The sequence below is a fragment of the Zootoca vivipara genome, chromosome Z (assembly GCF_963506605.1).
Source record: "Zootoca vivipara chromosome Z, rZooViv1.1, whole genome shotgun sequence".
NCBI lineage: Eukaryota > Metazoa > Chordata > Lepidosauria > Squamata > Lacertidae > Zootoca > Zootoca vivipara.
This window is the reverse complement of record NC_083294.1, coordinates 36,872,755-36,900,017: the sequence shown is the minus strand read 5'-3', so window position 1 is coordinate 36,900,017 and position 27,263 is coordinate 36,872,755. Positions and strand designations below refer to the sequence as shown.

Sequence of the window (27,263 nt, the reverse complement as noted above, 5' to 3'; positions counted from 1 at the left end):
TAATATGAACATTGATAGTACAATCCTATAAATGTCAAAAGTTAAGTCTCAATGAGCTCAACAGTGCTTGCTCTTGGGTAAGTTGGAGCTTAACTTTTTCACTACGCAAAAGGCAATTTTTTTAAAAAAAAATCAATTCAGCATTATTTAATGTATAGCACACATGCATCTTTCCCTTCCTGATAATACCAAGCTAAACAAGTAGTGGGGCAGGTTCAAACATGTATGTGCATAACTAATGGACCAGAATTCTACTTGTGAAAGAGCATTAACTCACCCTATCTTAGTCATAAAGTGTTTCAACAGAGTAATTTCTCACACTTGCAGATCACCAGCAGTTTAGCAAATGATATAAGTATGCATGTGTGAACTGGCCCTTATCTGTTTTTGTTTTTAAACTAAGAAAACATCAGTGTGAATACCCACAATCTATACTACTACTTTTTTGGTAACTGACATACCAGTCTCCTCAGCTGTGCTTTCTTCCAGTTTAGCTGCATTTACTGTGAGGGAAGAAGTAAGCCCAGCTCCTCCGGGCCCATTTTGCACTGTTGTAGGTACTGCATTCTTGGTGGGTGGGTCCTTGTGGTGGAAATCATTTTCAGGGATCATGCAATGTTTTCTACTTTTCAACTGTCCAGAATAGCTGTAAGTCGCACAAAGTGTTAAATATGCACAACACACACACAAAAACAAACACAAGAAGTGGATAGCTGCTTGAAAAGATAAAGCAAATTATTTAACTGTAGGTTGTTTAACTTTGCCACCGAGTTAAATACAAACATTTGATTTTGTAGAATCGCATAACTCTCTTCAAATCAACTGTAACACCTTAATCCTTATTGAGATCCTCAAAACCTCTGCCACCAAAATATTTTCCCCTCGTTCTGAAAAGAATAACCAATCACTGACACTATGAATGAAATGCATTAGTGACTTAAAAGTTGTTTTTTTCTGGAACATAAAAAGGTTAGCATGTATAAGAATGTGGTACAAAATGCAAAATACATGAGGATTTAATCAAAAAAGTCGGAAAGTTCAATATGTACAGAATAACACTTTCTACCCTATCTTTATATTATACTTTTAATCAACTTGATCTTATCTGCGAACTTTGTTGAACCCTAGATGCACTAAGTATACGCAAAAGTTTTAAGGACAGGATTTTTGAGTTTAGTATGCCCAAGAAGATTCCTGACAAATAAGCCATCTACAATAAAAATCCAAAGTTACTCTGAAACCAACCCCTGCACAACAGAGACACCATCTTTCAAGGTAAGGCAAAGTCAACCTAAAGTAAAAAGCAGATCTAGAAAACACCCTCAGGAATGCTTTCCTTGTATTATTTACTCATGTTTTTAAATGAAGGATTTGTTACCCCAACGCTAATGCATATAGATCAGGTCTCTTCTCTTTCTCCTCTTGGCAGATCTTATGGACTCTTCTCTCCAAAGCCTGGCCCAAGTTCAAAACTTTGGGGTACCATGGCAGGATTTTGATCAGCACTATCAGGATATTTCTGATGTGTGTATATTCACCGGTTTCCAGGCAGTGTACAGATGCCTAGGAAAGGCAGAGACAGATGTTGCCAAGAGGCTTTCAGCAAAACTACAAAACCAACAAGCTTCACAGTGTCGTCAGGTTACCTTGGTTAACTTATAATGCCACTTGTGTACCACATGCCGAAAATTTTCATAATCTAGCTGGTCGGCTTTGTTCCCACCATCAAAACCAGTTGCCCGTAATATGGTGAGGAAGCCGGGATAGTTGCCACACTCCTGCATATACACAAAGAAGATATTTAAGCTTATTCAAGATGCATGTTAAGATGAAAGTGGTTTATACAAAGCTACTGAAATATGAGCCTACTGGGGGGGGGGCAGATATTGGTATGGCTAAGGCTAGACAGGGGAAGTAAATATCTCATGGATATATTGCTACTTAAAAAAACAACGACAAGTTTTCCCTAGGCTAGGATTTAAATGCAGGTCTTCTAGAGAAGCCACTAAACATAGTATAATACTTTACAAACAGGTATCTGTTTTTAGTTATGGTACAGTCCTTCCAAATGACACCAAACTCCTATTATCTGGGCCAGCAAAAGTTTCTACTTCTTTTAGGGGGGGGGAACACCTGCAACACTGATACTTATCTAAGTATGACAGGTTTTCAAGTGAACATTTTGAACATTTTACATACCTTTTCATATATGGCTCTATCACTATGCCACCGAGTTACAGTATCAAGCATGCAGCAGAGAAACCTGCCATATCGACTAGCTTCATTTTCAGTACAGCTGGCTACAGTATAGATTATATCAGAGAATACCTGCAAGAATTTTTTTTTGGAAGTGAAACATTACAATGCTATGAAACCAATTTTTTATACTTGAAACGCTGGATTTTATTCCAATAACTTGTTGAAGGAAATGAAAATGAAATCCCCAATCATCCTCCCTCCTCCAGTCAGGTTTTGTTTCCTGTGTTAGTGTAACCTGATGTCAAAAGGCCTTACTATTACAATGTTAGAGAACAATTATATAATAATTTTTTTTAACGCTGAAAAAATAACTTTCCTGATTTCATTAGTATCCTATGAAGCCAACAACTTTCTCAGTCTTTTAAAGCTCCCAAACCATTGAATAGCTTTCTGATCCAGAAAAATTTGGGATTCTTTTTTTCTCGCAACCACTTTTTCCAAAGGTTTCCATAATAGGTTTCATCTCTATTAGCTGAGGAATTGACATTATTACCCATACTCTAAGAGTTACATTTCGGAGAAATACATCTTTCAGCTAGTGTGTCTTTCCTTCCTTGACGGAAAGGGTTCGTCACTACTAAAAGAATCAGAATAATGAACAAGAGCTACTTACTCTGTCATAACAAAGAAGTGTTGAAAAGTTTGGTGTTTTCTGTTGATGCACCAGTTCCACAAAGCGAGCACAGTAAACAGCATCAATGGCAGAAAATATACACCGAGGAAATATACACAACTGCAGAAATTTTGTTATAGTCTCATTTTTGGTGGACTCTAATAAATAAAAAAGAGGTCATTACATCACCATCTAATCTTCAGTAGTAAATTTGACACATGCACCGTGCACAAAAAGGCATTTAAACTTACTGATAAAGGGAAGAAATAAAGTGGGAGTACTTGGGTGCACAACGTGTCCTTATTGAGATAGGTAGCCCTCAACCAGGTACAATGGTACCCCTACTTACGAATTTAATGCGTTCCAAACGCACATTCGTAAGTCGAAAAAAATTGTAAGTCGAATCCCATAGGAATGCATTGGGAGAAAAAATTCGTAAGTCGAGGCAACCCTATCTAAAAAAAATCCTATCTAAACCGCATCCAAGATGGCGGACGGAGCTCCGTTCATAAGTAGAAACATTCGTAAGTAGAGTTATTCGTAAGTAGAGGTAACACTGTATCTATCTTCTCCCCAATTGAAATCCCCCCTCCCCAATCTTGAAAAACAGCTAAGAGATAAATGGGTGCCAGTGATAAGACAGTTAAGCCTAAACCTACTTACTGAAGACAGGTTGAAGTGTGCCGCAAAGAGGGATCTTATACTCATTTAACACAGAATGAGAGAATGTGCTATAGGAAGGGCAAAAGTTGCAAGGCTGGTACTCAATATCTTGGGCGTAATTATGATTGCATCGGCATTAGATCTGCAATTGCCCTAAGATCTGTTTACAAGTAAGAGAAACTGCCACCCAAAGTGCCAAAACTCTGCCAACTTTTGGGTCTGCATTCAAGTAATGAATTTTATATTCATTACAAAAAAGTAAGAATGAACAGTCACTCATTTACAAATATTTAACGAACCATTTACATAGATGCTGCAATTCTGTGTAAGTGGCTGGTGATGAAAAGGTCTATCCTACTTACTTGCAAGAAGCCAATTATCCTTTTCCAGCTTAAGTCTCTGCAGTACTCTTTGCACATGCTCTAGCTGTTTCTTTTCCTCTTCAAGAAGCTTGTCCTGAAGAGCTGTACAGCGTTCTTTTTCTTTTTTCTTTTTGTTTAGAGGCTATGAAAAAGAAACGGCGTGTTTAGATTTGATAGTGTGCATACCATCCTGCGGGTGGCGCTGTGGTCTAAATCACTGGACCTAGGGCTTGCCGATCGGAAGGTCGGATGTTTGAATCCCCGCGTTGGGGTGAGCTCCCATTGCGCAGTCCCAGCTCCTGCCAACCTAGCAGTTCAAAAGCACGTCAATGTGCAAGTAGATAAACAGATACCACTGCGGTGGGAAGGTAAACAGCGTTTCCATGCGCTGCTCTGGTTTCTCCAGAAGTGGCTTAGTCATGCTGGCCACATGACCTGGAAAAACTGTCTGTGGACAAACGCCAGTTCCCTCGGCCAGTAAAGCGAGTTGAGCGCCGCAACCCCAGAGTCGTTCGCAACTAGACTTAATTGTCAGGGGTCCTTTACCTTTACCTTATACTGTCCTGTAGTGCTATATCTGACCACTTGGATAGATTCAAAACTGGTCTTTCATGAAGAGCTGGCTTATTAAGGTGTAAAACATGTTCCACAAACTATATCAACACAAATCACCAGGGTTTGATAGTCTCCTATGCAAGGTCCATTTAAATGGCTAGGAGCTGCACGGGACCAACATCTGCTGGGTTATGACCAACACTGGCACTCCTTGAAAACCTACATACCATATTACTCTGCCGTTATTCTACTGCTAACAGATCCTTGTAAAGCAATTCAATGCTATTGAAAAGCTAATACAGTCGTGCCTTGGTTGTCGAACGCCTTGCAACTCGAATGTTTTGGCTCCCAAACACTACAAACCGGGAAGTGAATGCTCCGGTTTGCAAATTTTTTTTGGATTGAATGCAGGAAGCTCCTGCAGCCAATTGGAAGACGTGTCTTGGTTTTAGAACGTTTTTGGATTCTGTTTGAGAACCAAGGTACGACTGTATAACCTTTTTCATCCATTCCTACAGTATATATCCTACCTTCGCATAAAAGAAAATTCAAAGAGGCTTATTGTTATCTAAGCAATAATAAAATAACAAATCCTTAAACAAATTACAGCCATCATGCAAGGAAAATCTCATTGGAAAACCCACTTGGGGTGGGGGAGCTGAGCAACAACAGATCAGATGTACCTCTCTTGGGAAGCTATTCCAGGCACTACAACTGAAAATAGTGCTAGTCTCTAGTCACTGTATAGCTCAATGGTGGAAAGGTCTAGAGTGGGCCCAGAATTGCAGTGCTCAGGCAGAATTGTATGGATTATTATTATTATTATTATTATTATTATTATTATTATTATTATTATGGGAGATGAGCAAGGTAACTAAAAACCTCAGAGCAGAAAATGCAATTGCTTTTTTTAAAAACCTATTATCCAGTGCTGTCAATTGTTCTTGATCAAAGATTTTCATGAACTGATAAGATTCTTAAAAACGGCAAGCAAACATACATTTAAAATGATACATACCATTTCCGGATTGTCATCAATAGCTTTCATCTGGACTTTGAGTTTGTTGACTTCCCGTTCGTAGCTACTATGTGGCACAGCAAGGTCATACATTGTCAGTGACCAGAACGTAGCATAGAACTGTGGACTGATATCATCCCACACCTTTGGGATGTGCAGGGAGATCACAGAGTCATGAACAGGGGCCATCACAAGCTCACACGCTGTAATGTATTTGTGAACTTTCTGCTGCTGTTTGTTCCCTTTCTCAGCCTTTTTCAATTCATCATATTTTGACTAATAAAAAGAAGACACGAGCACTCAAATATCCATTTCTCAAATAGAAAACAAAATACCTTTTTTATTAACTCTATTAGATTTAAATACAAAACAAAGTCCAAGAAATTAAGTCAGCTAGATTTTAAACCCAGTCACTGAATGAAGAGTGCTTTCAATCTCAGCAAGGTCCCTTAGTGGAATGACAGGTTTAATTTTCAATACAACTGTGTTCTGGATATACAGACTGCAAGCTAACTGAACATGTGTACTTACTGAAATGTGATGTGCATACATAGGCCGTGAAAGGAAAAATGCAGCATCATGAGGGGTGTGGAAGTCATTACAGAGAACATCAATAGAAGGCACTCGCTTAATATAATCATCTGTGCTTAAATTGGATGCTAAAAATCCACCGAATTGTACCAGAGTATCATGGCACTGAATAGAAAAATAGAGAAGTATTAGATCAGACTTTTCAACGAGATATAAATATGTTAACTTTTTAAATATCAAGAAAATAGCTGGAAAATCACTTTTTGCAATAAACATACAATAATACTAATGAGAAATTGTTCCTCAGTACACAACAAACTATGTATTTCTTATTAATACTCAAGGCAACTTCAGATATGACAATACCATACAGTCAACTAAATCTGTAGTCTGTAGCAGTACAAGATCACACCTGAAACGGAACTTACAGAAGCTGTGCAGGCAAGTGGAATATTGTCAAACAATTTGACAGCATTATGGATGGTAAGGGATTGCCATGACTGAAGCTACTTAGTTTTCCATCTTTTAAACACAAATAAAACAAACATCTATACCACAAAATATAAATTCAGTTTTCTGAATGCAGTATACATGGCATTTCCATGGAGGTTTGTTTAAAACAAACACAAATGTGATCATTTTACTTGCCTGATCATAGAGCTTTCCCACCAACTTCAAATGTTTCTCCCCTCCTTCTTGAAATATCACTCCATTTCTCTGTTGAGCCATGAGAAGGCACAGTGGAAGGGCAAGATCATGGTCCAAAAGTGCATCTTTTAATCTCTGAGAAGATTTTTTAGTGTTTCTGATCTGCCCAAAATATCCACCCTGCCCAAAGAAGAAATGCAGTTAAGATACCTAAACTGAGAAAAACAGCAGAAGATGTAAATTAAGGTGTACAGCACCAAACCCTGTCAGTAAATAGCCTTCAGGAAACCTTGAGTTAGAAAGTTTCTTCCTCTCCAATTCCCTAGCATGCTTGGAATAATTTGACATTTCCTGGCTTGCAGTAGGATATGGGGATGAGAAGCTTTTTCAGGCTGAGGGTAACAAACCCTCTTGGGCAACCTTTGGGGGTCTACATGCCAGTATACGAAGGCCCTGCTTTCCAAACACAATGCATTCCAAGCAATTACATAACGAGCTGATGATTTCGAATATTTCTAATCTGTGATCTCTCTCCCCACTCCCGCCATGGTTTCTTCCTAAAAGAAGACCAGAAGCCAACCAGCAAAAGTGAGACAAAGAAAAAAACTGCTTTGTTTCAATCTCTCTTCACACCTCCCTCTCTTCCATGGTTTCTGACCAAAAATGCACAAACAAGTCAAGTAGTGGGCAAAGTCTGGCTGCTTGGGTATCTCAATCAGCCATGCACTTGAGGCTTGGGCTTAATTCTTTATGTTTGGATAACTGATCTGCAGATGAGCATTCTGATAGCAGCACTTGCGTGTTCTGAAACTGGAAGGCCACGTTAACATGTGCTTCTCCTCCTTTCCTATGCTATACAATGGTCCAAATACCAATCTTAACCACCGTTGAGGCAAACAGGAAAGTTCACTGCTAGCCAGGATTTCACAACACATTTGAAGGCAGGCTTTGAATCCCTGGTTAGCAGCAACACCCTTGTTTATTGCTCTGGTAAGAAGCAAATGTTAAAACAGGTAACTGAACAATGCATTGTTTATTTGTGATTTTGTGTTGTTTTCTCTCTCTATGCCATATTTAAACCAGTCCATCGTTATACTGGTGATGGGCTACACATGCTCCAGGGTGGGTGAAGCATTGGACAGGCAGTTGGTGGGGCGAGCAAGGAAGCAAGGTGGCGGCCAAGCAAGCTGGGATTGCAGCTTTGGTTTGAAGTAGGAAAGTGAGCTGGGTTTGTGAACTGAATGACAGGAGCTGTGTGGGCAAGTGGAGTGGGCGAGTGAGATGGGCTTACAGCAGTAGCATGCTGTGGAGGTTTGGTGAGGTGTAAGGGGCAGAGGAGCTTTGTGGCGGTGGGCTGAGCCAAGTGAACAGGTACTTGAGCCCCAGTAAAGTAATAATTAATTTAATTTAAAACAAAGAGCTAACCATATTTAAAGATGGTACCAGTTAAGAATGCTTAAGGCCAGCAGTGAGAAATTTCTGTGTGACAGAAGAGGAATAATCCTGCTAAACATTCCTGTTTAACTGCTGCTAAGAATCTGAAGTGTTACATGTAGATCAGGCACGTGAACACGCTGCTCTAGATTGCTACGAAAATTATTTCCATAGTTGTTATTGTATTAATATACCTTTCAGATGTATATCAATTATTCATCTACCTTAAAAAATAAATACAGTCGTACCTTGGTTTTCGAACATCTGAGTTATTGAACGTTTTGGTTCCCAAATGCTGCAAACCCAGCAGTTTGCAAACTATTTTTGGAAGCCGAACGTCAAATGGGGCTTCTGATTGGCGAAGCCGCGCTTTGGTTTCCAAACATTTTGGAAGTTGAACAGACTTCCGGAACGGATTCTGTTCGACTTCCAAGATACGACTGTACAGCAGGTGAAATGTCCTAAGCTACTATGTATGTATTTTTGGGACATCTATTTTTCTTTTCTTTCTAGCTTCAAACACACCTCTGCTTTCAGCTGCTCTCCACCAGTCATGGCCTCTAGCTGGTCCATTGTCATCTCTTCAGTGATTTCTATTCCAGCCATTTTTTGTACCACCTCTTTCAAAATAAGCAGGTCAAAGCTATGGAAAAGAATGAGAACAAAAATGGGCGAGGGGGCGGGGGGAAGAGAGAAAGAGTGAAACATAGGCAGGTAAAACCACTGCTCTTGAACTCTATTGAAAGTATTGTGAAAGGTCTAAGAGCCCATTACAATATCTTTCTGAAATTACTTGCACATGAAGCACAAACTACTTTGTCTCCAATCCAAGTGCATCAATGTCAAGGTGTTGTAACAGCAACATGAACAGCAGACTGTATGCATGAGCACTTCAATGCAGCTTTGTAATGTAGTAGGCACTCTCTGCAATTTCCCTGGGAGATGTGAATGTAACCTAGCTGTTCGGGTGCAAATTACCCAACTGTTTATGTCTTAGTATATTTTAAATCCAAGGATTTTCGTAAATCTTAAAGTTTGCAAAATTATATTAAACACAACTTATTAAAAATATATTAAAACACTCCAATGAGGGCAACAAAAACTACCAAACTGGAATATTTTTGAGATCTAAAGTAACCATGATCTACTTACCTTTTCCCAGCCTTTAGCTGGTTTGCCACATACTGAAGTAGACCAGCTAGTTCTATAGGGTATTTTCGAAAAACAGCACCACAGAAGCTAGCTAAACCTAAAATAGATGGGAGGAAAACGAACTTGAATTACTGTCATTGAAATATAAGCTTTCCTATGTCATGCACATTCAGTAACGTCATATCAATAGACTATTTCTCATGCATCAAAAGCAAGTTATCCTTAGAACCTGTTTTTCACACTTCTTGGTGTGCAAATGACGTTCCACCTGGTCCCTCCCTCCTGCCCCCTCTTCCTGTACTTAACGAATCATGTCTGCAACCATACATTTCCTGGCTCCAATTTTTATTCAAGTGCAGTGAATTTACAGGCAAGTGGCTCCCAAGCTGTTGCCAACAACGGAGGTCCTTGGAGGCTCTCTCTTCTACATTCCTGCTCTTTCTGAATTGTATTAGGTGCTACTCAAGGCCTATGGAACTCCCAACCTAGAGACTTGTTGATTTTCAGACAGGAGGCTGAAGCACTATTTTTTCCCTGTAGTTATTTCAAAATTGTATTCCAGATGGCTCTGGAATACATTTGCTGTGTGGTTGGGTTTTTTAAAATGCTGTTCCCCCTTGATTTGTGTGTGTGTGCACACGTGCACACACACACACTTTAACAACCATTAGCCACAACATGGATTTTTTTTAAAATAGAAAGGCAAGATACAAATGTTTTAATTAATGAATTAAACACGTTAGCAGATGCTAAGTAACAAGAGGACCGCAATTCTGATTTAAAATAAATAAATAAAACCCAAGTACTAACTTTGAAGCCAACTGGAGATTGTGGTGTCATCGTGTTTCATCCTCTCCTTCTCAGGATTAGCCAGTGCTTCAATTATGCAATCTTTGCTGAGGTTAAGGAGGAATTCTTCCCCAAACATAACAATTACATGATTAAGCATTTAATTATTTTGCTTTGTAAATTTAACAATATTTTGAGACACCTGACATACACTACTACCTGTGATATCATAGCAGAAACCTAAAATGATGAACACTTCAGGAATATCTCTCTGTGGTTCCAAAGTGTTTTTAGTTCTTGTTCCCTCATAAATTCCTTTTTCTCACACACCTTTAACCACAACTCAAACAGGATAAAGCAAAGAACCCTTAGGAGTATTTATCCCTCTTCTGTCAAAAGCTACAACTCCCTAAATATATGAGACATGGCCAAATGAGCAGTCAAATACGGCTTGGCTCTTAATTACATTAACAGCAGTTCATGAATCTGAATATTTAGAAATTTACAAAATATGATAAAGGATTACTACCATTGTGCTACAATGGTGGGACGGGTTTGTTTTTTTTAAAAAAAAAAGGTTTCAATTATTCAATTCGTGCTAGGAGTAGGCCTGGGCAATATGGTGATAGATTGTTGAAAACCAGCTTTAAATTCACAAGTGATAACCCGTTCAAAGTATTTGCCCAGATGGTAAACCACTCAAAGCCAGAGGATGCTTTTGTCTCAGCACTCCCCTGCCTCCTGCAGAGGGCAGCAAACCACAGAGCAGGCACAGGCCAGGAACTTTCCTCTGGCTAGAAAGCAACTTGCTCAACTGAGCTGTTTAAGAAGCCCCCCTGTCCAACAAAGGTGCTTGCTCAGCTGAGGCAATGATTCTCATTAGAGCAGTAAAAAAACTAGTGTAAGATATAACTATTGGGTAACTAGCAGTTCTAGAAAGTTAGCAAAAGGATACATGCCAAGACATCATAGTTCAATGAAGTGAGGTATTTCAGTGAGTCGACAACTGGGGTGATTAAATTATCATACTTCTGTATCTGAGACAAAATCTGAAAAAGAGCAAAAATGAGTTTCCCTAGTGTAAGAAGAAGCCAGAAGTCCTTAAAAAATCTTAAAGAAACTACTGCTATGGTTTTCAGTCTGAAGAAAAAACAAGTAAATAATGACACTTCATGCACACATCTGTATTACTTAGTTAATGTGTGCACTTTTCCCAACGTAATATATGAGAAAAGCCCTGCTGGATTAACCCAATAGCCCTTCTATTCCAGTTTCCTTTTCTCAAAGTGAGCATTTTGGATGCCTAGGGGAATCTCACAGCAGAACCTGAGCACAACAGCACTCTCCTCACTTATAATTCCCCACAACTAGTATTCATGAGCATACAGCCTCCAAAAGTGGAAGCAGAGCAAAGCCATCGCAGCAAGTAGGCATTTACAGCCTCATCTGCCATGAATTTGTCCCACTCCCTTTTAAATTCATCCAGGTTGACAGCCATTGTTACATATTGTGGTAGTGAATATAATGTCTTTAAAGAAGCACCTTTTTACCTGGCCTGACAACACAGCTTTACTGGAATGCCTCAATTTCTAGCATTTTAAAGGAGGAAACCTATCCATTTTCTCCACACCATGCATAATACTATATACTTCAACCATGTCTCCCCCCCCCCATTTTCAAACACATTTTAAAATATTCAACTTGTTTTTCAGAATAAGGTAACTTGAATGGGGCTACTACAAAAGCAAAAGTAGTCAATACTTATCTTGCCACATACATAATCAAATAAAATGGTTGGGTTGCTGTGGCTCAGTTTTCCTATTTGTCTTCCAGATGGCTTTACGTTTTCCTTGGTTAAACGCCTACAAGAGTACATTCACATTTTAGTTCCTCTCTTTGCAGTCTTATATTCACATTTTTCTAGTCACAGCTTTAGATTAATCTATTTTCCTGTAAATGCAGATAAACCTTCCCAATTCCCCCAGAGAAAACTCATGTTACAGGCGACTTTCACATATGATTTCTGTATTCAGCTTGGAAGAGAGGATATAAAATACAAATAGGCAAACTGTAATGAATTAACGCTCTTGGGCAGAAAAGATTCAACCAGGGTGGATAAAAATCAATGCTTTTTTAAAAAAATCCTTTTTTTGATTTAAATCGGATTTTTTTGATTTAAATCGATTTTTTTGATTTAAATTGGATTTTTTAAAATAAAATGCTTTTTGAGGAAAATATATTACCATCCAAAGGTTGTTCCATCATGAAATAAAGATTAGTTTTTTAATTATATAGAATAAGGTTGTATATGTTTAATTTTTTGGTTAAATAAATTCCATTAATCTATTCACAATGTCATGCTCTTCCAGAGGTTTTTGTAAGATTATTGGGCAGTTTCTCTGCCTACAAGATATTATCACAGATGCTTGGTTTACTTTTGCAGTTCTCAAAACTGAATTTGACTCAACAGAGATCACATGCCTCTTCTTCACAGCAAAAATGTTATAACATGAACAGAGTTGAGAAAAAGACCTTAATCCTATTGTTCTACAAACCTATGAATACCGAAACAATGAATAGAATTCTATTCAGTGAATAGAATAGAAACAATATTTTTCTGATTGTTTGGAGTGGGCAGTATTTAAGTTTCCCATGTGTAGGCTGGGCTGACAGTCTAAGTTTCTTAAAATATATATATATTGTTTTTGTTTAGCCAAATTAGTTAACAAACATGGATGTTTGTTTAAGCAAATAACATATGCTGTAATGTTATTGTTTCAGTTGAATAAATCTATTTAAATTGTTATTATTAAGGTAATGATGTAAAGGTGTCCAAATATGAATGATTAACCTATTAAACTGGGGATAAAAAACTGATATGAAAAGTTGTTATTCTAAAAATCTTCATCTACTTGCATATTAAAGTTATACCAGCAAGAATTAGTCTTTATGTAGAAAACTATGATTTAAATCAAGCCTTAGTGACTTGTGATTTAAATCGTGATTTAAATCAGTTTGATTTAAATCAAATCCACCCTGGATTCAACAAGGTTGTAAAGCTAGTGTATATTCATTTTATCATTTAAGCTGGCATTATTTAAAATAGCCAAATCTTCTGACACACCTACTACTCCTATGGTAACCACCTGTACCCAGGGCCCTTGCCATCACATTTCCTTATGGGGTGGGATAATTACGCTCTTCCATTCATGAAAAGGGAGCTGTGTTCGTGAAATGACCCGTTTCATGAATGTAATTCTCTTTCTGTAAATGGAAGCTTCTTCATGTACAGTAATTTATCTAACCATCTTATGAAACTGAAACTGATTTAACATTAAATTGTAGAAGTCTTGTCAGCTTTCTAAGTTAAGGCAGTATTTTTTGTTAAATATAAATTACATTTTAGGAAGTTTCATTTAAACACGGTATTACTTGGTAATACAGTAGCAGGTAACATTTCAATCCAATACTTAGGGCTGCAATCCTAAGGATACTAACTGTGGGAGCCAGCTTCATGGAACCCGATGGGACTCACTGCCCTGCTACAATTTGTTCTATAGCCTCATCAACATTCCCCAGGAGGAAACAAGTTTCAACATAACTTACTTCATAATGTATTTGGCGCGGTCAATTGTCTGAGCTTTAACTCTCACCAGTAGTGGGTGACTATTGTATGTTTCATTCTTCCACTGTCCATAGAGGCGATACCTATAGGAAGTTCCAAGAAATCAATATATATATTTAATGCCTCTCTTAGATAATTTGATGAAGAAATTCAGATGCCATATAGTTTTTACAGGTAATTACTTACCGATACTGGTATGGAAATGTTTTAAACATCCCCCAGAGTTCCTCAGACATGCATGCGTTACAATCCATCAAAGAAAGAGAAGGAAGCAAAACCTGGTCGGTAATACTCAGCAAACAGCTGAATAATAACTCCTGAAGGAAAGGAAATGAGTTATCTTATTTGAAGGCAAAATCAAAGGGTAGACATTCTACAACTTTATGAAGCAAAGTCTATGGCTACTAGTGTTACATTTTTTAAAGGATTAAATTCTGTCAGTTTTCTGTTATGTATTTTTGAATTTAAAAGACAACATGGCTTTAAATCATTAAAATATAACAATATACAGAAGCTGCTGTACAGTACATTTCTATGCAACCTTCCCACTACACTTGTGAAGAAAACAAAACCTTCCCACTAGACTTGTGAAGAAAGCAAAAATTAATGAAGTCACTGTGGCGACAGTGAGGTCATCTGGTTTTATTTTTTAAAAAACAGGTGTTAAGTGTCTACAGTCCCATTATTCCAAGGGAAAAGGTACACCAGTCTTACTAGGCACTACTAAATCAGAACACATTTGTCCTAGTTGACATCACCTGCTTTTTCTATTCAGGCAGCAGTATTTGACAGCTATGACATATGATGTACAATAGGAATAGACATTGGGGAAGAGCGGGGGGGCGTCAAGAAATGCTGGTGCATATACAGATGAAACTCGGAAAATTAGAATAACATTGAAAGGTGCATTTATTTCAGTAAAGCAACTTAAAAGATGAAACCAATACAGTGGTACCTCTACTTACAAATAACTCTACTTACAAATTTTTCTACTTACAAATGGAGCTCCGTCCGCCATCTTGGATGCGGTTTAGATAGGATTTTTTCTACTTATGAATTTTTAGATAGGGTTGCTTCGACTTACGAAATTTTTCTCCCAATGCATTCCTATGGGGTTTGACTTACAAATTTTTTCAACTTACAAATGTGTGTTCGGAACACATTAAATTCATAAGTAGAGGTACCACTGTATATGAGATAGATGCAAGACATGCAAAGCAAGATATGTCAAGCCTTTGTTGTAATTGTAATTATTTGTCTTTAGGAGGATCAATTATAAATGGAATGTAATTAATGAAATGTAATAGCGATGTTTACTTTTGTTTATTTTTGTATTATTGTAACTATTTGTTTTATTACTGTGGAATTTCCAAAAGAAAGCATTTTTTAAAATTAAAAGAAAAGTAAAAAATATTAAATTGCATTACTGAAATAAATGCACTTTTCAACGATATTCTAATTTTCCGAGTTTCACCTGTATAACATCCTCTCACTTCCCCTCACCCTGTTGGTGAACTGCTCTAATAACACAAGCTCTGAAAACTTTCTGCACTGAAATGAATGAACATTGTATGTGAACATCTCAAAGCACATTTGAGGCCAGGCAAGTGTTTGAGTCTTCAACAGTACACTTGAGCCCTGGAAGCTAGAGACGCTTTAGAAGCATTGTGCCTCTTGCTTACTTTGAAATATTAATATGCCACACTTCAGGGTGAAGCCTGTCTAAAGTATCTTACAATATTAAAAATGTTAATACAACAATTAAAGTATTATTATTATTATTATTATTATTATTATTATTATTATTATAGAAACAAAGAAGTAAAACATATTCAAAGCTTCTGTAACCTTCCTTGGCCTTCCAAGACAGCTAGAGTGGCATGCAACAGGATCAACACTGAGTTGCAGCTTTTATTATAGCTGTTCCACCTTTAAGCCACATTACATAAGACTATCCAGATATATGGTGGTCATTTTGGCCACACTTACAATCAAGATTGGAGGGGGGGGGATCAAGAATACATTTTAAAACTCCTCACCATTTTCTCTTTATCCTCTTGCTTGCCTGTATCTGCTTGGTGCTAAAAACAACAACGAACAATCAAATACTACTAAAATGCAATGGTTTCATATCAAAGACACAATCTTGAGCAAGTCAGGTTATTCCCCCTTCCCAAGTACAGGAATCAGCTGACTTAGAGCGAGGCCTGCAGCATTGGATTCATTGGTCCTCTGCTGCTGAAGAGAAAGTAGGGTACTGAATATGGTGAATAGTAAGTAAGGAGCTGCTCTCTTTACTGCTGAACACAGGAGGGGAATGTTGCTGCTCCAGCCACAACTGTCTGTAGCAGCTCTTCGGCGTGTGAACAACCACAAGTGTCTGGACACTCTTGTAAGTATCTTTCCCTCCCTTTCGAAGCCAATAGCCAAGTTGGGCTTAATACTAAACCAGTTTAGAGTTACATAAATGGGCCTTGGGTTTGTGAATTCCCTCCTTCCCTCTGACAAGAGAGCAAGAAAATTAGAATCTCCTTTCTGTTTTCAATTAATCATTATAAATTAGCCTATGGTTATTTACTTTAAGTATGGTCTGTTGACACAAACTAGGATCAAACTGTAATTTAATACATGACTTCTTCTTGTTGTTAAAAATACAGTTTTGACAAAACAAGCAAACTCTGATTACAGTAGTTTAATCCAGGAACAGATGCTTCCAATCTCCTTTTTGTGGAAGCACATCAAAGGAGAGGTTCATCTACTCTTAAACAATGGTTGGGCCAATGTGTGAACTGCAGCCTTGTCACCTTGAACTGTGCTTAACTTGTTTGCAATTGCACACTTCGGACATTTTACTATTTTTTGGGGGGGGGCATTTCTCATCAGTATGCTGGATGCTTTCTGCAAAATATATTGTGCCAGGCAAGTGATATTTACAGAGACAAAATTTGACAAAAACTGACAAGGATTTAGATTTACAAGTGCTTATCCAAGTAGTTAACAGATGCTTAAAAACCTGCAAGTGTTAGAAGACAAATTTCACTGTACTTTTCATGGAAACTACTGTGAATATATTCAGCTGTTTAACAAGGAAATTATACAGGGCACTTTTCTGTAAGAAAAGGGTTATAATTTTCTCTCAATTGATTGGCAACAGTACATTATTTGTACACACAACTTCTTACAACATAATCCTAAAGAAAGACTCCAAAATCCAGATGGCATAAAAGCTTCATTTTGGTACCTGTTTATGTTTTTTTTAGTCTGTCGGAAATAGCATTTTAAAACACTGGAAGTGTGCATTACTCACAAATTACATTAAGTGTTACAAGACTTACAGACATCTTGGTAGCAAACTTCCTGTATCCCAAACATCCACTGAAGTTTTTAGAGCAGAGTTGCCAACATTATACATTTTAGCATTACTAGAGGAGGGCCATTCTGAGCCTCTGGTTAGTAAGGTCCCTTCTCCAAGCCCCCCCTTCCTTGCACATGGCAATTAAAAACTTCCAGTCATTTTCTTTGTAGCAAATCATAATTTGCTGTCCAAATCTGAAAAACCTGAACATGTATAGCTGCGTTTCAAACCCAAGCTCTGATATCCTCTCATTTGGATTACTTCAATATGTTGTATATGAGGCCTTCTTTAAAATAGTATGGACACTTCAGCTCACAATCCTGCTGCCATACTCTGAACTAACTAGGACTGGGCATTAAAAAACACATTATGCTGAAGCTTAGTGATCTCCACCAGCTTCCATTCCATATCTGGGCTTGCCTTTATTTTTCAGGATCTTTGGGGTTTGATGCTAGAATAACCAAGCAATGAAGGGCTCTAAAGGACTTCAGGGCAGTTCAAAATCACCTCTTCCCGGATGTGCCAACTCAGATCCTGACGTCTTCTCCAGAGAACTTTTTAAAATCCTGTTTTAATTATTGCTATTTTACTCTACACTTCTTGTTTTTTAGGCTGCATCATTTTTTATTGTTACTTTCTATGCTACTGTCAAGTAATCTTTAGCTAGTTGAATTTTATCTTGTAAGTTTGCCAAGGAATCTTTCGTTATAAAATAGCATATAAAGTTTGTAAGTAATTGTTTCTTATTTGTGTTTAATAAGGAATCTAATCTCCTATCGTTATTCAACTTTCAGAACGCTAACACCATTCACTTTAAATAGGGACAAGATTAGGCTATCAACATTTTCCTTTTAAAATCTTTTCAGGAACTCTTTGGTCTCCCACACATGCATGCTAATATGTACAAAGCTACAAAATACACTTCTGTAGGGCACAGAAACAGTTTTTAGGAAATTTTGTTTATTAACTATAAGGTTACCAACCTCTTTCATAAATGCTTTTCCAAGACGCACTACTTTTGCAAACAATATGGGGTCATGAGAGAGATGTGGGCCAAGGTAACAAAGCATGTTGATCACTTCCTTTCTTAAATCTTCAAAACTTTCTACTTGCTTGGGTGCTCTTTTGTTTTGCAAAGGAAGAATTGGTGTCCCTCTGGCACCTTTGGGTACTCCAACTCTGTAAATAAGAGGCAGGTTTTACAGTTAGGAACAGTGGAAATCGCTGTTTACCGAGCCAGACCATTGGTCCATCTAGCTCAGTATTGCTGACACTGACTGGTAGCAGCTCTCCAGGGTGTCAGACAGGGGATATTCAGTGATTCCAGGGATTGAACCTGGGTCCTTCTGCATGCAAAGTAGCTATGGCTCTTCCACAGTTTATACAATGCACTTTAAACATATCAAAGTACTTTCTTCTACAGTTTCTGTGCATTACTTGTAATTGCCACACCCGTGCACTTGTCAGATTTACTCCACATAATGCACAACCAACCCCAAAATAGAGGACCTGGTGAATATTAGGCAAAGGGATATGCATTCAGATAACAACTTCTGCAAACAATTTCTATGTAGCACAAGAGGTGCAGGTATAGAACTATTTTTTTAAAAAAAACACCAGACCAAGCAAAAATATTGCAACAAAAAATCATACTGTGAAAAAGCTTTTCTGCTGAGACCTTTTCAGCAACACTGCTATTGTTGCCTACTAAGGGACAGAGTGACTGTGCAGGATTTTCTTTCTTTCTTTTGGATCTCTTTCCATCCACCTGCCCCTTTTTTAGCTTTACACATTAGAATAGAAAGTTTGAAACTAGGCCCTAACACAGACAATGCCTACCTAGGTATTAGTACATTTGTTTTCATTTTCAGACTTGGCATCCCTAAACAACAAGCAGCCTCATTGGCCTCCTAGCTTTGGGCACCATGTGTGAGCTTTTAGTAAGTTCATAATCATTTTCTAACATCTCCGCAGATGAATCAAAGGTTAAGAGCTCATTTCAATCAATCACAGCCAGACTTATGCATGGTTAGCTTGTACAAATATTCTCAGTGCACATATCATCCATTCAATTTATTTACCTTCGGTAGAGAGGTTCAATCATCACATGAAGGAGCTGACAAAGAGCAACAGCAATAGGCTTGTGTGAAGTTGCATAAAATGGAGGCATCTGGTCCATAATGTTTTGTGCATGTTGCCAGTCACCAATTTTTAACATTGCTTCTAATAAGCCCAGTTTCTGGTTATCAGGTGGCTGAAAAGATAAGCAGGCATGCAAGGTTGTTTAGTGCAGAAAAAGGTTTTTATCCTCCCAAGGTAAGAGGAAGAACTACCATACCAATCCTCCATCTTCCAACTACTGCTCTTCACTAACCCACACTTGCAGACTACCGCACTACTGTGAAATGTGCAAAACTTAAACCGAGCCCTTCAAGACATGCACAATAACCTGCCTCAGAAGGGAAGCAGAGCTAATATGCAACACAAAAGGAAAAGGAAACATAAGCGACTTTCTCCTCCAACACTGTAAAAACTTTGGAAGCCACAACTTTAAACAAAGACAGTGTAACAGAATAGTAAGTGTATGTGTATGACTGTAACTGTGCTTTTGTTTTGTTTTAAGGGAGGGCATTCAATTTCGTTGTACTATTTAAAGTACAATGACAATAAAGTATCTATCTATATTTCTATGCACATTTGCATCTCTTACGTACAACTGGGGGGAAATATTAGGGCTCTCACTTGTTTAAAAGAAATCATAGTTGATTAATAGCATATGAAAAAGGAATGAGTTTTAATCAATTAAAACCGCAACCAGACTTCCAGCGAGACAAGATGGCGAGCATCATGGCCACACAGAGCTCCTGAGGACTGCCAGTGCCAACTGCGCTGCCTAGCCGGTCCCCACACCTGGGGGCAGGTGTGCCCGGCTTGACAGCCAGGAAAGCCGTGTGGAACCCACAGCCCCTCACCCTGGCCTCGACCACGCAGGGACCAGGAGCACCTGGCCCAGCAGAGATAAGGGGCCTGGAGGCCTCCAGAATTGAGCAGAAAACAAAGCAAAGAGCAACAAGGAGCCCCACCCCCAGTCGAGCACCAGCCTATGAGCACCAGCCTCTGAATATACAAATAAAAACATCCATATACATATATATCCTCATCAATTCTCAATAGTGTGTGTGTGTGTGTGTGTGTGTGTGTGTATTCATTCATATTCTTCTCTTATCTCATGCTATAACTTGAATCACCTCCACAATACCAGATATTGTTTCTCTTCCTTTTCCTGTTAGCCTTAAAAAATTTAATTCTTAATTCATGGTGTTTATATACGCATCACCTCGTATGTAAACACCATGAAACTACACATTGCTTTTCTACAAGAAGCATACAATCCACCCAAAGGAATCAAACTTCTGAGCGAATCCCACTCAACAATGGGTAGCACCTGACTCAGAAAAGGCCCGTGGAGTAACCATAATACTCAGTACCGTGTTTCTCATATTATAAGACATGTCTTATATTTATTTTTTCCTCAAAAAAACACAATATGGCTTATTTTCAAGGGATGTCTTATTTTTTTCCTTCTCCTCCTGCCGCGGCCGGCATTGCTGCTGCACCTATCACTATGTCTTATTTTCGGGGTATGTCTTATATTCCTTGAATGCTTAAAAATCCTGCTATGGCTTATTTTATGGGTATGTCTTAAAATATGAGAAACAGGGTAGAAACCTAAATTTTAAAGCCACAACAGTGGTGAAAGACAAAAAAGGAAGATTCGTTTTTTCCTAAAGGGATATGTACTAGACAGCCAAACACAAAACTGGAATTCATCCAGAAAACACTAAACATAATTCCTCTCCTTCTCCGAAGGGGAAGCAATCCCTCTTGGCAGCCTTCCTCAGATTCCTACAAACTACTGAAAATGCTAAAAAAAGAAATCATAGGCCTGGGGAGAAAAAACCCAGGAGACTCCAGCCACACATTCTAATCTGGATGCCATGGCACAATGTCCAAACTGGAGAGCATTCTGCTCACACAAGGCCTGATCCCCCTGGTAGAAACAACATTGGTAACATTAAAATCCCACACCACACCCCAGTAGAAGCTACCCTCAAAATAGGAGAGGAAGCACAAACTACCCCATCCCAACCACAAACCAACTAGCTTGAGAGCCTCTTGAAAACTCTAAAACTCCTTTAAGGACAATGATGTGGGCGACAAAACAACTCCCCTCCTTTGGGACACAATGAAAGCGGTCAACTGAGGAACCTGTATAAAGGAGAAGGCATCCCTTAAAAACAAACCACTTCAAAAATTGGTAAATTAGAACAAGACATTATGACCCTCTCATCATACTACAATCAAACAGCCATAAAATTCCTTAAACTCATAGTACAAAATAGAAGGGACATTGACTCTCAAGAAATCAATAAAACAATGATTAACATTCCATACTCTAAACAACGCTTTTACGAATATAGAGGGAAGAACTCCAGACTATTAGCAAACAGATGCAGGATAAACTAACTGAAAACAAGAATACACTGTGTCACTAAAAAGGAGGTAATATAACATCCTCCACCAAAGAAATAACCTCAGAATTTCCTGAATTTTACACCAATTTATACACCACCCACAACCCACCTGAACAGGAAATTAGAAGATTCCTAAAAGCGCTGATCATGCCAACCTTTAACTGCAGAGGAACAAGAATTCATGGAAAGCCCAATAACCCCAGAGGAAATAGAGACGGTACTCAAAAACCTGAAACCACACAAAGCCCCAGGCCAGATGGATATACAGCAGAATTCTACAAACAAAAAAAGATCGGTAACCCCGGATGCCTTACATGACTCACCAATTTAGTAACATCATAAAATAGTCTCTATCCCAAAACCACGTAAAGGTAGTCTCAAAATACAGTGGTGCCTCGCTAGACGAATTTAATTCGTTCCACGGGTCTTTTCTTATAACAAAAAAATTAGTCTAGCGAATCCCATAGGAATGCATTGAATTTTTTTTTGCCCATAGGAACGTATTAATTGAATTTCAATGCATTCCTATGGGAAACCGCGATTCACTAGACGAATTTTTCATTAAACGAATTTGTCTAGCGAGGCAACCTCCACTCGAAAAATCCTTTCGTTAAGCGGAAATTTTGTTAAGCAGGGCTTCGTTAAGGGAGGCACCACTGTAGAATCATACCACCCAATCTCATTGATAAGCCAAGACTACAAGATACTCACATCAATCTTGGCTAACCACCTAAAAATCTTCCTTACCAAACTTATCGCCCCGGACCAGGCAGGCTTTCTCCCTGGTTGCAACATAACAGACCCCATTAGGAAACACAGCAAAACAACCATACTTCCACTGATGATCGTGTCCCTAGACATCCTTAAGCCTTTGATTGCTTAGAATGGAAATATCTGCAGTATTAACTAACATGAAATTTGGCCCCAATTTCCTACAAACCCTCAAACATATTTACTCCCAAGCCTCAGGAAAATGCAGAATATGGACTCCAATACTATAGCAATCCAAAGAGCCACAAAACAAGGATACCCACTGTCTCCCTTCCTATTCATCTTGGCCCTGGAACCCTTAGCAATCCGACTCTGAGCAGGGTGTGGAAATAAAAGGTAAAACCTACAAACTAGGGTTCTTCACAAACAACCTAATGGTCACATCACCAGACCCCATAAAACAGCAACCACCCTATCTAAAGAACTCGACACATTTGCAATGGTGTCAGACTATGATTAAACTTTGCAAAATCTGAGGCTATGAGCTTCAACACCCCCCATACCCAAAAGGAATTCTCCAACATCACAAGGATAAAAAAACTGCCGCACTCAATTCAGGTACCATGGGGTTCCAATAACCAGAAACCTCAACAAACTATACCTCCACAATTACAAGCCACTGTGATAACAAATCAACATAAACTTGAGGAAATGTAACACCACCAACTTCACCCTCTCAGACAAAATAGCCATGTTCAAAATGATCACCCTCCCAAAACTAACCTATTTATTCCAAACCCTCCCAATCTGAATTCCCCCAACCCAACTCCAAAAGTGGAGTTCCCATTCCTATCACCATTAACCCTCCTGGCCTATCACCCACTATTCCAACAAGCAGTACAAAGCCTTCAGATAAAAACCTAGCATGCCAAGACTCTACACTGTCTAAAAGTCTTCAACAAAAGCAACAAACTCATACCAACACAAAAAATGCAAGACAAACTAGGGGACATCCAAATACCTTGGCTAATACATCAACTACATGCTTTCTTAAACAATTCAGCAGTAAAATCAACAAGCACTAGGCCCTTGACCACCTTCACAAACCTTCTCCTGACAGCAGAGGGACATGATAAAGGGATGGCATCCACAATATACAAAATACTGCTCCAAAATCCCACAAACTCCTTGGCACAATCAAAGAATAATTACAGGTAGGTAGCCGTGTTGGTCTGAGTCGAAGCAAAATAAAAAAATTCCTTCAGTAGCACCTTAAAGACCAACTAAGTTTATATTTTGGTATGAGTGTGCATGCACACGAAAGCTCATACCAAAATATAAACTTAGTTGGTCTTTAAGGTGCTACTGAAGGAATTTTTTTATTTTGCTTCAAAGAATAATGTGAGCACGACATAGGCTATGAAATTAATCCCTTCCAATGGACTAGAATGTGGTCTAAACCTCCTTTTAAGTCCATATCAGCCAAAAGAAGGGAACTCACTCAAACTCATCTACAAGTGATACTTAACACCACAAAAACTGGTGCTGATACGCCCAGGAACCTCACCAAAATGCTGGAGAGGCCTCACCTCCACATGTGGTGGGAATGCCCTAAAATCCAACCTTTCAGGACAGCAGTCCTACAAGAGGTATGCAAAATAACTAAACAGGTATTAGAACTCACCCCAGAACTGGCCCTACTGAACATCTTTCAAGATCATAATGACCACTCACATTATACAGAGCTTATAACCCACCTACTCTCAGCAGCCAGAAGCCTCATAGTCAGACACTGGAGGGACCTGTCAGGATTAAACATGAACCAATGGTATCAAATTGTATGGGAAACAGCCTTACTAGAAATGCTAATCAATAAGCTGAAACTGACATGAGGACAAATAGAAAAGGATGCCTTCACCCCAGTACGGCTCCCCTTTATCACATACACAGCCCAACAAGACAACGACAAGAATCCACCGACAGCATACAAATCAATCTGGCATACCTGACCCAACACGTCCTTCCCCACTCAAAAATGCAAACAAATCCCACTGCAGCCAACCACACCCTTCCCCCCAATACCTCTCACTGCCAAGGAAATGTAATATACGAATAGAAAGAGAACCTACCCAGTTGACACTGACACAAAACCCCACAGGCACACTATACAAAAGAATATACACCCCTCCTCTCCCCTCTCTTCTTCTCCAACCTTATACTGTACTCAACACTAAGCTCTAATAACAAATGTAACTGATCTGTAAGAAAGACTACAACCTGAAAAAAGAGGCAATGCATATATACTTTTGTAAACCAAGAAAATCTTTAATAAAAATATATTATTTATTTTTTTAAAAAAGCTGCAGCTCTATGGTCACTGGGAGGATGTCTCCAAGTGTAGAGAGAAATTTGCCATCAGACAGAGAAATCTGACCTTGTGAAGCTGCTCCCTGCTGCTATGGAAACCTTCACATCACTTGCTTTACCACTGGGAGGTGATTTTAATGCTCGTACGGCTGCAAACTGGGAGGCATTAAGTAAGGCTAAGTGGTGGGTTACTCCTGGCCACCAAAATCTGGATCTATCCCTCTATGTACAGAGGCGGTCAAAAGATAACAGAGTGAATGAAGCGGGTGTCCTTTTATACCAAATGATAATTCGTTTAAATTTAATCATTTTAAATGGTAACTGTCCTCCGGATATCCCCGGTGAATTCACCCACCTGAGCGCATTTACAAACAGTGTGCTAGATTATTTCATAGTTTCTAAAGACTTACTTTCAAATCCTTTTTATTTTAAAATAGAAAATGTCCAACTGAGTGACCACCTCCCGTTGGTTGCCAAACTTTCAATGGATTAGCACCCGGTTACACATCCCACACATATAGGATTAAATGCTGCAGCACAAGTGAGAGGAATAAAATGGTCTCCAACTCAGGCCCAAAAATATATGGAACTCTTCCAAAAAGAGATAGTTCAATCTCACATTGCCTCAAATCTAGACTCATATGGACATGATAAAATCATTAATGCATTTTCTTTGTTTATGGAAGATCTCACATCCTTCTTCACAGTACCGGCCCACCGAGTTAACCGGACCCAATACAAGATTGGTGCTCCCTGGTTTAACTCGCAATGCAAACAAGCTAGACAGCACCTCTGCACTATCTACAATGAGTATAAATTCTCTGGCGCCCTAGTACTACCCCCGAATTATCAACAAGCCAAAACTGCATACAAGCAGGCTCAGAAAATAGCCAAGCGTAAGTGGCAGCAAAATCACTGGCAAGCGCTAATAGTCGCCTCCAGATCCCAAAACTCACGACAATTCTGGCACCTCGTTAATAGAAGATCTAAAAAGTACCCCTTAACAGTCATCCCTGCCCCAGTTTGGGAACTATTTTTAAGGAAATATTTTGCGCTAACAGAAACCAAGACCTATACGTTTGATGATCTGTTTGAACACCTCCCTATTTGGCCTGCCACTGAGCCGGATGAAATTTTGGATTTAATCGCTAAACTTAAGATCTGTAAAGCCCCCGGGCCCGATCTGGTCCCGGCGGAAGCCATTAAACTCCATCCTGCTTGGTGGGCAAAAATCCTTGCTATTACTTTTGATGCCATCAACGCAACTGGACTTGTACCCAAAACATGGAAGGATGCAATTATAATTCCAATTTACAAAAAAGGTTCCCCAGCTGATCCGGGGAACTATAGAAACATCAGTCTTTTGTCAATAATTGGGAAAATATATGCACGCTTCCTGTTAACCAGACTTGTCCAATGGTCTGACGAAAAACAACTGATAGGCCCTGAACAAGCAGGATTTAGACCAAATCACTCAACTACCGACCATGTATTAGTTTTGTACCATCTAGCTCAAAAATATACTTTTCCAACTCGAGGCCAACTTTGCGCGGCCTTTATAGATCTCAAAGCCATGTTTGATAGTATTCCCAGAAGGCTACTTTGGGAAAAATTGGCACACTGGGGAATTGATAGGAGGTTATTATGGCTAATGATTCAACTTCACGAAGGGTCGGCTGCCAGGGTGAGAATAACCCCTGCCGGTGACCTCATAAATTCTGTACCCATCAACAGAGGAGTCCGGCAAGGGTGTATCTTAGCCCCTCTTCTTTTCAATTTATTCATTAGCGATATGAGGGCACCCTTAGCTGAATCCCAAATAACCATCCACGCCCCCCGCCTTGCAAACTACCGCTGCCCACTATTACTTTACGCAGACGATGCAGTGCTCCTCTCTTTTTCGAGAATTGGCCTTAGGAGGGCACTTTGCTTCATATTGTAAATCCAATTTTCTCACCATAAACCAATCTAAATCCAAAGTTCTAATTTCTTCCAAAAGTCGAAAATCATATAAGTGGGAACTAGACGGGAAACCTATCAAACAGGTTTTTAAATTTCAATACCTAGGAGTTTATCTCCAACACAATATGTGTTGGAAAGCACATATTGCATATACCCTAAATAAGGCCAAAGCCCTTTCTTTCGCGCTTTTGCGCTTTTTCTTCTCTGACGGGGCTCTCCATGTTCCATCCGCCTTGAAGGTATTTAACAACAAAGTGATCGCGACAATGACCTATGCCGCACCACTATAGGGGGGCCGCAGTAAATTTAAGGCCTTTGGAGGTAATCCAAAATCAATTCATGAGACGTCTATTAAAACTGCCTCAGTGTGTCAGTAATTCAGCCATTCGCTTAGAATTAAAAATCTCCTCTCTAGAAACTATTTTCTGGAGGCGTATTCTATGCTATTGGCTGTCTCTGTGGTACAGGCTTCCGAATCGTTATTTGATTCAATGTCTTTGGCGAGATGAGTTTCCTAGTCCCTGGGCAAAAACGATCCATACTAAAATTGTGTCCTATGGACTGTCCCCTTCGGACTTGTTGAAACTAGACCTTGTCACAGCTAAAAGAACCCTCAAGCAAAAACTAGAGGAGATGGACCTCCAGCAAAATGTCATAATGCGAAGTGGTACCTGTTCACCATCG

General features: G+C 39.0%; 1 protein-coding gene across 3 annotated transcripts in view; it reads right to left on the bottom strand.

Moving 5' to 3' along the window:
• Nucleotides 1-27,263, bottom strand: part of LOC118083705 (THO complex subunit 2) — a 61,525-nt gene that overhangs the window by 11,484 nt on the left and 22,778 nt on the right. For all 3 annotated transcript variants that reach the window (XR_004692422.2, XM_035112439.2, XM_060270426.1), the window contains exons 11-29: nt 19,086-19,258; nt 17,988-18,183; nt 15,689-15,730; nt 13,836-13,966; nt 13,631-13,732; nt 11,802-11,886; nt 10,980-11,073; nt 10,046-10,126; nt 9,236-9,332; nt 8,609-8,726; nt 6,650-6,829; nt 6,002-6,166; nt 5,471-5,746; nt 3,898-4,039; nt 2,873-3,030; nt 2,200-2,328; nt 1,647-1,778; nt 1,379-1,563; nt 462-646 (exon numbers count right to left, since the gene is read on the bottom strand). Coding sequence is in view for 2 of the 3 variants with exons in the window: in XM_035112439.2 (XP_034968330.1) it covers nt 462-646; nt 1,379-1,563; nt 1,647-1,778; nt 2,200-2,328; nt 2,873-3,030; nt 3,898-4,039; nt 5,471-5,746; nt 6,002-6,166; nt 6,650-6,829; nt 8,609-8,726; nt 9,236-9,332; nt 10,046-10,126; nt 10,980-11,073; nt 11,802-11,886; nt 13,631-13,732; nt 13,836-13,966; nt 15,689-15,730; nt 17,988-18,183; nt 19,086-19,258 (2,671 nt within the window). In the remaining variant the exon portion in view is untranslated. The remainder of the gene's footprint in view (nt 1-461; nt 647-1,378; nt 1,564-1,646; nt 1,779-2,199; nt 2,329-2,872; nt 3,031-3,897; nt 4,040-5,470; nt 5,747-6,001; nt 6,167-6,649; nt 6,830-8,608; nt 8,727-9,235; nt 9,333-10,045; nt 10,127-10,979; nt 11,074-11,801; nt 11,887-13,630; nt 13,733-13,835; nt 13,967-15,688; nt 15,731-17,987; nt 18,184-19,085; nt 19,259-27,263) is intronic.